General features: G+C 45.2%; 1 protein-coding gene across 1 annotated transcript in view; it reads right to left on the reverse strand.

Moving 5' to 3' along the window:
* Srd5a2 (steroid 5 alpha-reductase 2) overlaps positions 1-5702 on the reverse strand; it is a 34340-nt gene extending 28638 nt beyond the window's left edge. Inside the window, exon 1 of the mRNA XM_070024999.1 lies at positions 5349-5702. Coding sequence (XP_069881100.1) covers positions 5349-5629 — 281 coding nt within the window. The 5' untranslated portion in view covers positions 5630-5702. The remainder of the gene's footprint in view (positions 1-5348) is intronic.
* Positions 5703-9650: the final 3948 nt, after the last annotated feature.

Raw genomic sequence — 9650 nt, forward strand, 5'->3', positions numbered from 1 at the left:
TTTCACTAATGGACTGCCTCCTACAGTGGCACTACCGAAAAACACGTGCATCTACTCTGGTCATTTAGGGTGGACCCAAATATGTGCAACCAAGAGATTTTTTTTTCAACACTGTTGAGTAACAAAAGACCCAAACCACTTGGAGCAGTCAGATTTCCTCTCCTAGACCACCATCTCAACAGAAAAAGCTGGACATGATGGCACACTTCTATCATCTCAGCTCCCCTGGGAAGTTTATACAGGAGGATCTCAGTCCAGGCCAGCCAGGCATATGTGCACTTCACCTGCCCTGGCCCATTGACACAAAGCTAAGGACAGACCCAGAAGTTTGCACCAAGACAATTTCCCAACTCATTTTCTAACAAAGGACCCAAACAATGATAACAACTGCTGACATCCTCTCCTGAGCTATCCATCTCACAACTCTTCAGAGGGAGGTGCATTGTCGCTCTTAATTTAAAAAAAAAGTTTCATTCTTTTCACAATAAAAGTTTCTCTGACATCCTTTGTTTCACCTGTTTATACTTTGCTTTTGCCACCTTAGGGACAGTGTTCTAATGTTAGAAAGTTTTCCCAAAGGAGAAGTTATTACAGTACCCTCACGCCCACTGACAATTACAACACTGTAAAAGTTTACCAAAGGGGAAATAAAAAAGAAAGAAAGAGGCCAGGTGCCAGTGGCTCACGCCTATAATCCTAGCTGCTAAGGAGGCTGAGATCTGAGGATTGCAGTTCAAAGCCAGCCCAGGCAGGAAAGTCCATGAGACTCTTATCTCCAATAAACAACTCCGAAAACTGTTAATGGTGCTGTGGCTCAAGTGGTAGAGCGCTAGCGTTCAGCTAAAGAGCTGAGGGACAGCACCCAGACCCAGAGTTCAAGCCTCACGACTGACAAAAAAAAAAAAAAAAAAAAAGATTGAGGATGATTATTTCCAACAGAATATCAGAGAACTATGCTTATGCAAATATTCCACATTAGTCAATTCCAAAAGAATTAGTAAACATTTGAAAGTTGTCATTTTCTCTGAAGTTTGTTTTGCCTTTTTTTTTTTTCACAGTTGTGGGGGTTGAACTCAGGGCCTGGGCACTGTCCCTGAGCTCTTTTGCTCAAGGATAGCAATCTACCACTTTGAGCCATAACTCCACTTCCAGTTTTTGAGTGGTTAATTGAAGATAAAAATTTCAGTGCAACTTTTCTGGCTAGTCTGGTTTCGAACCATAATCCTCAGATCTCAGCCTCCTGAGTAGGTTGGCTCAGGCATGTTTTGCCTTTTTACAAAAAAAAAAAAAAAAGGTAGCTTTAATGTCAGAAAAATGTTAACACATCTACAAGACTAAATTAGGGTGATGTTAAAATAAAAATTTAAAGATGTTAGAAATGGTTCAAATATTAGTAGCTAATGTACTTAGATACTAAAATTGTTTTTTCTATTTTGTGAATTTTCCATTTGTTCCTTTAAGTGTAGACTACCTTTACAATTAAGAAAACAGGGCTAGGAAGCTGGCTCAGTGGTAGAGTGCTTGCCTTGCATGCATGAGGCCCTGGGTTCAATTTCTCAGCACCACATAAACAGAAAAAGCCAGAAGTGATGCTGTGGCTCAAGTAGTAGAATGCTAGCCTCGAGCTGAAGAGCTGAGGGACAGCGCCCAGGCCCAGAGTTCAGGCCCCACGACTGACAAATATATATATATATATATACATATATATATGTACATATATATGCATATATATCTTAAATTAAGAAAACAATCATTTTTAAGCCTGTAGGAGGAGGTTTTTTGGGGAGGGAGGATTGTTGTTGTTCTGTGTTTTTTATTCTTTTGGGTTTGGGGGAATTGTTTTTGTTTGCAGGGGTTCTTTTTAAAAAGGAAACATGATGCACCTTCTTTCCCATAACATGCTATTTTTTTAAAGTCCTCTTAATTTTTAGAGCCATCTTATTGGTTTGTGTTTTTTTAAAAGATATGCCTAATGGCCCAATGTGTCCGGACCAGTGCAAAGGTTTCTAAGAGGATTATTCATTCCCTAATCTTGTAGATATAAAGACACTGGTGTTCTGTTCCTTTTTCCTTTTCAAAAAATTTAGTCTTGCAAATGAAGGTTTACCAGTCCAGACCCCCAGGAGTTTGGGGCTTTCTTTCTTTTTTTCTAATCAGAATTGTATCTGATTCCTATTCATGTTAGAGATCACTGTCATCATGGAATCTAACATTTCTCTCCCAAGCATGCTTTACAGTATAATCTGTCTTTTCTGGTAGAAATCTGAGCCACTGAAAATAAGAGAAAAAACTAGAAGCAAACTAAGAATGCCAGACTCAAAGTCTACCTGTAAGAGTCTTTGAAACTAATACCTGGGGTTTGGGTTATTTTCACAAGGATTATGTTTTTATTTTTTCAAGTTTGTTGCTGTATTTTATACCTTCACAATAAGAGTACAGTGACAACCAGCACATGGGGGGTTCTCTTAACAAAGTAAATTTCCTTATGGTAATTTTTTTTGGGGGGGTCCAATTGTGGGGCCTGAACTCTGGGCCTGGGGGCTATCCCTCAGCTCTTCAGCTCAAGGCTAGTGCTCTACCATTTGAGCCACAACGCCACTTCTGGCTTTTTTCTTTTTGCTTATGTGGTGCTGAGGAATCGAACCCAGGACCTCAGGCATGCAAGGCAAGCGCTCTACCACTGAGCCACCTTCCCAGCCCCTTTATGGTAATTTTTTTAAGTTTCCTTTTCTTACTATATCTGTCTATAGGCAAATACCAATAGAGATATGAAACTGTGCGTGCCTATAAAATGTGCATTAATAAATGTGTTGCTGACAAATAAGTTGGGCCTGTACACATACTAATTAGTGTGACCACTTCCATCTTACAAACAAATCTAAAATTTATTTTACTATTTGAATACTTTTGTGACTGAATTTTTTCTAGATATAAACTTTTTTGTGAAAAGTATGCTCAATATTTTTTCCTCTTTCCCATTCCCTTGTAAATACATTTCATTCCATGTGATTTGGTTTGGAAATAGTTAACTGGTACTGTAATTTGCATTAAAGAAAAAGTAGGTTAAGTCTGGAAATGAAATGAAAATTTTTTTTAAGCAAGCATAAAGTAAGAGTAAGTATGAAATGGCCTATCCCTGCATCTAAGAACCTGAGCTCCAGATATCAGCATCCTCAGTCAGAACTCTCATTCCTCAAGTTACCTTTGGGCAAGTTATTCACGTTTGGTTTTTGGTTTTGTTTTTGTTTTCTGCTGCTTTTGTATTTTCCCATCTGTAATATGGAGGTGATCATACTTCCTACCTAAGCAGATCACTTATGTAGGATGCTTGGCATAGACTATTCCCAGGAAACACTCAAAATAATAGCACAGCCAATACTCCAGGATCCTCAAAGGAAGAATTTAAACAAGCACCACATCCTAGTGACAAGAAACTCGGACTTAAGGGTTCAGTGCGCAATGTTCCCTCAGACAGATTCAATTCCCACCTCCTTCATTCATATTCTCAAATTTCCCCTGAAGAAGGACATTATGTACATATCTCACTTTATGGGTAATTGCTTCCTTGTTTTTAATGTATTGGTCATAAATTTATTGTACAAAATGCCTTTTGGTTTGAAAAAAGAAATCTAAAATTTATGTTCATAGGATTGTCAGAAAATATTAGTCCTCACTCTAATATGAGATGACCTCATAAAATGTTGTTTATGGTGTTGACACAAGTTAATTTGGAGATTTAAAACATAGTTATCAATACAATCAATTTTTCTGTCAAAGATCTATTCCAAAAATCTGTGAGATCAATGGCTTGTCTTTTACCTCCTGCATCCATCAACATCCTTCTTTCTGTGTAACCATCTAAATCTGAGTAAAATGAAGTGGTTAATATCTGCCCAGGCAGGGACCTTGTCTACAAAAGGCTTTTGGTAAATATTTATTGAAAGAAAGCTAATTTTAGTTCTGTTTGCCAATATTTATCTTCCTAAGGGTGAATGGTTAGTTTAAATTACATGGTCATTAAATCCTGACTGATAAAGTAGATCTAGAGGAAAAGGAGTGTAAGAAGAGACAGATGGAAATTTGTGTAGATTGAAATTTTGTGTCAGAGAGACAGCACTTTCCCCTAAGAGACAGAGGATTATGACATACAGTTCCCAGAGACCTTAGTAATCTGTATTGTCAATCTAAATGTCCTTGACCTTCTGATCTTAGGAATTCTCTGTCAGTGAAGCACTTCTGTTCAGGTTTTGGTTGATTGGTTGGTTGATTGGTTTGGTGACCTTTCCCTATGTCTGCCTATTCTCTGCCTGCAGGGAGCACTTATTTCAGGTGATGAAAAGCCTTTGAACAACAGAAAGCGTCTCAAGATCTGCTATGAATGGTGCTGGTACTGAGTTATGTGCACTCCACCACATAACAATTTTCCTTCGCCTCAGTTTCTTTGTCTGTGAGGTGGGCATGCAGAAGACATATCTTACAAGGTTACAATGGGACTAAAAGAGACAACATTTAGTTGTCCAAAGTGATTAGACACTGCCGGCAATTTGTTGATGTCCTCTTCCTCCTCACCAGGACACTTTGTTGGGCTTTCCACAGTCCTTCTTTGGATCCTAAAACCTCTGTCTCTCTTTCGTGTCTTTCTTTTCCAGATCAGAAAAGTTCACCTGGACTCAGAAATTTTCATCTAGAAGACCATTTGAGCGGGCAGTAACTTAGACTCACTCACCATTCAAATCCCAAGGGAACTGGTACGGTAGGAGAGTTGGTGGTGACCTGTCCCTTTGGAAGTGGCACCTAAGAAGCCTGACCCTGGCTGAATCTAGAGAGAAGGCACGGGATTCTCCTTACACCTGTCAGCTCCAGTCTGGGCTCTGCCCGTTTCTCTCTTCAGACCCACAAAGACCAAGTTGATCAGAACCTCAAAAGTTGAGTTGTCTTCAAAAGATGCCAACACGTATGACTTCCTAACGTGCCAGAACCAGCCTGGCCCCACTTGGCAAGCAGGAGATGGGTTGGGGCGCCACAGGTAAACGCGCAGCACAACGCATCCCGCGCCACTGGAGAGGGGAGAGTCCCGGCCAATGGGCCTGCTCAGCTCCAGCACTCCAGTTCGCCCTGCCAGGCTGAGAGGACCTCCTCCTCCCGCCCAGAGAAGCACCGCAGGACACCAGCCAGCAGGTGTCCAGCCCCGTGCTGCGGACTGGCTCGTGCGCCCTGCAGCCCTCTGCGCTCGCTCGCCGCGCGCCTCCAAGTTCCTCCGTGCGGGGCGCACTGCGATGCGCTCCTGGACACCCGGAGTCCGGCACAACGCTGCCCACCCCGCAACGCCCACCCGGCTGAATTGTTACCTGTGGAAGTAATGTGCGCAGAAGAGGGCCAGGAGCACCGTCTCGGGCTGTCCGAAAAGAGAGCCAGGCTGCCGGGCGAGGATGGCGGCGGGCACGGCGAAGGAGGGCAGTTCCTGCAGGAACCAGGCGACACAGGCGGGCAGGCAGGTCCCGCCGGGCGCCAGCCAGTTGCTGTGCTTCCCATAGCCGGCGGGCTCCGCGAAGTACAGAACCAAAGCCCCGAAGACGGCCAGGAAGGCGCTCCCGGCGACCACCGGGCTCTGCTGGCACCCACCGAGCATCGCGCCGAGTTGGCGGCTGGTGGCCTCCGCGCCTGGATGGCAGAGCGGCCCCCACGGCCCCTTTATGGAGCCCGAGACGCCACCCCGTGTCCGTGTCCGCCCCCTCGGCCGGGCTCCCGCCCCTCCGTCGTGCCTCCCACCTTGCTTTTGACTCTGCTCTCGGCTTTGGCGATACCCGCTTCTCCAGGGCTGGGTCTGCGCGCCAACCAGGGCAAAGGCGCAGGACCAAAGGCGTCCGTGGCACGAAGTGTTTGGGGGACCCCTTCTCCGCCCTCGCCTCGGCCTCGCCACGCTCCCCACGCGTCCCGTGCCCTAGGATGACTCGTCCTCAGCCACCGACCCACGCCGCAACTTCTGAGACCAAACGATCTGGAGAGACAACCACGGAGGGCCCCTCTCCCTCCCCAACGCTCATCCCCGAGGGATGGGGGGGGGGGAGGGTCCCGGCTCCACCTTTCACTGCCCCGATCCTTCCTTCCACTGTGGACTCCTCCGGGAGTCCGCCATTCCCTCTGTGCCCCGACCCCCAACAACCTCACCCCCTTCAATCCCCTAGCAGGTACCACCCTCCAGTGTCCGGCCTCACTCCTGGGCTTCTATCTGCACCTCTCCTGTGCCCCAATGAGAGTTGTGCTCACGGGGTTCACCGGGCGCCAGAGCCACGGAGGCCGGCAGTCATGGTCCTGGCCAATTCGAACCTAGCATCTCCTCTCCACCAGGGTCGTGGAGACCGCCCAGCCCCAGGCTAAAGTCCACGGCTTCTCCTGCCAGACACCTCTTCCAGCGCTGTAGCCTGAGAACCAGGGTGCTCATAATGAGGGACTTGCAGATGTCAAGGCTGTCTGTCTGTCCAGCAAGCCCGCACCCGGCAGGGGTCTTTATTCCCTACCCTCCTTCCATTCTCCTGCCCTTTCCTTCTCCGATTCAGCACCCAGCCTTTCCTGACTGCCTCCTCCACTCTGTTGCAACCTTATTTTATCTTCCTTCTTTTCTTGCCTTTCTTTCCCTGTCCTTCCTTCTTTGTTCCTCCCTTCACTCCTTCCTCTACTCCCTCCTTCCTTCCATTTTTCTTCTTTCCTTCCTTCCTTCCCTCTCTTCTTTCTTCCCTTCCTCCTTCCTTGCTTCCTTTCCTTCTTCCTTCTCTTTCTCCTTCCCTCCCTCCCTCCTTTCTTTCCTCCTCTTCATTCTATCCTTTCCTTCTTCATTTCTTTCTTGTCCTGCCTTTCTTCTTTCCCACATCCCCTCTTCCTTTTCCTTCCCCTCTCCTTGCTTCCCTACTTCCCTTCCTTCATTTTCCTTCCCTCTCTCTTCCCTTCCATCCTTTCCTTACTTTCTTTTTTCTTTTGTCCTTCCTTCCTTTCTTCTTTCCTTCTCTCCCTTCCTCCTCCTTCCTTTCTTCCTTTTCCTCTTCCTTCCTCTCTCCCTCCTTCCTTCTGTTTCTTTTCCCTCTCTCTCTCCTTCCTTTCCTCTTTTCTTCCCTTCTTTCTTTTTCTCCCTTCTGGGTTTCTTCTTTCCCTCCTTCTCTCCCTCTTTCCTTCCGTCCTTCTTTTCTTCCTTTCTTTCTGGCAGTGTTGCTTGACCTGGCTTTCTCCTTTTGTTGTTCGCCTTCGTCTTCCATCTTCTTGTCCCACCCTCCTTGATGCGCCCTGTCTCATGCTCTGGTCCCTGCAGTGCGACTCCACCCAGGCATTCCCCTTTTCTCTCTTCTCATGTGTAGTGTTCTTCATCCTTGCACTCACTACCTGTGGAGCCCCTCGCAGCACCCTCCTGGAGACTGGTCCCAAGAATGGTTTCAGCCAAAGCCCATTCTCTCAAGTGCTCCAGATGAGGAGTATTTCCTGGCTCTTAGCAAGCACACGGCTGAGAGTTTAGATCCTAGCACCATAAAAAAAAAAAAAAAAGAGGAAGAGGAAGGAAACAATATTTCTCCTGTCTCAATTTCTGCCTCTTGTTTTTCCTAATTAGATCTTCATTATCATCTTCCCCTACTACTATAACAGTTTTCACTGAATAACAAACCACAATCAAAGTCAGTGACTCAATAAAACCAATAATGTTCAACTTGTACATTTGTGGGTTTCCAGGGGCAACTGCTCCTGTGAAGGTCTTGGCTGACCTTCACTGCTCATTCATTTTTCTATGGGGTATCTTAGGCCTAGCCCCAGGCAGAATTTGGGTCAGGAGCCTTAGCCAAAACACAGTAATCCTGGCCTTGTGAACCAGACCCTCTAGTCCATACAATGTCAAGGTTAACAACAAAAACACAAGAATACAAGAAGCATACGAAGTCTCTTGAGGCTCAGGCCAAGAACTAGCATACTGTTACTCCCTTTTCTTTTATTGGCCACATGGCAAGCACTAGTCAGAGTGGGAAGGTATAGAAAAGTTACGTAACAAAAGGCAAAGGTACAGGGAGATAATTGGAGCAAATAATATAGCTGTTCTGTATTATATACATAAAGAAAGTACAGAAATGGCAAACACACAGCTTGATTGATTTGCACACTGACCATCCTCTCATAACCTGACCAGGAGGCAGATTGCCAGCATTCCAGGAGCTCCCTTGTGCTCTTTATATTCTCCTCCCAAAATAACCTCTAGCCTGGCTTCAAATACCATAAATTAGTATGGCTGCTTCTGAACTTCATTTAAATGGGATCATGCAGTATTTACTCTTTGTGTGTATTTTAATGGTACTTGGAATTTGTTTTAATCATGTATAGTAAGACACACAGACACAAAAATGACTGTCATGAAGGGAAAAGTTGATATTCACAGATCACTAGAAATAGAAGACATGGGCTGGTCCACAAGAGCACCCCAGGAAACAACAGGCTCTGTGAGGAGACAGCAGGACTCAGAGGCCAAAGAGTGAGGCAGAATAAGCAGGTGAGGAATGGTTATTCGGATTATGTCCAGTGGCTCTGGGAATACAGAGACTGTCTGGGATTGCCTATCACTGGGGCCTGACCAATTAAAGCAGGGAGCTTGTTCCCCAGAGCTTGACAGTCCAGTAAAGGATTCTTTCATTCACATATAGAAAATAAACACTTAGTAGTCATTCAGAAGCTTCAGAAATTAGTTCCTACAGGGACAGTCGCTCCACTGTCACTAAGACATGACTACCCCAGTATCGGGGTATGGGAGTGTTCCATTCACATTGTTACATTCAGTCGTAGTTTCTAATCTTTAACTATCATTCTGAGTGCTGTATAGCATTTTATTCTATGATTAATACTACAATATATAATCATTCCATAACTTTGCATATATTAGTAAGCTCAAGCTGTCATAGCAAAATACTAAAGATTGAGTGGATAAAACAATACAAGTTTCCTATCAGAGACTAGATGTCCAAGATCAAGGATCTGACTAATTTAGTTTCTACTGAAGGATTCTTCTGGCTGGCAGAGAGCTACTTTCTACATCTTCACATGGTCATCCTCAGTGTATGGGGTGGGGGGTAGGGGAGAGTCAAATGTCTCTTTTTACATGGATACTGTGTTAGTCAGTTTTTTGTTGCTGTGAGAAACACCTTGGAGGGACCATTTAAAGGGAGGAAAGATTCGTTTGGCTCACCGTTTCAGAGGTTTCGGTCCGAAGCAGCTTGGCTCAATCACTGGGGGCCTGTGCTGGGGCCAAGTATCACAGTGGATAGAGCATAGTGAAGCCACGTTGCTTACCTCATGGTGACCAGGAAGCAGAGAGCAACAGGAAGAGGCCAAATAAGATACCCTTCAAAGGAACACTTCCATTGGTCTATTTCCTCCCAACGAGGAGGAAACGTGCTACTTTTCCACCACCTCCGAATAATGCTACTATCATCCATCAAAGGATCAATCCACTGATTAGATGAACACCGTGTGCTCCAATCACTGTCAATGTTTGGGCCCACCAGTCAGGAACAAGTTTTCAACATAAAAGCCTTTATGGGAACACTATATCCAGACCTTCTCCTGATAACCACCCTCATGAGCTCACACAACCACAGTTACTTCAGAGTTCCCAGCTCCACAGACAG

Source organism: Dipodomys merriami, unplaced genomic scaffold (assembly GCF_024711535.1).
Source record: "Dipodomys merriami isolate MVZ:Mamm:240054 unplaced genomic scaffold, mDipMer1.0.p SCAF_17, whole genome shotgun sequence".
NCBI classification, from domain to species: Eukaryota; Metazoa; Chordata; class Mammalia; order Rodentia; family Heteromyidae; genus Dipodomys; species Dipodomys merriami.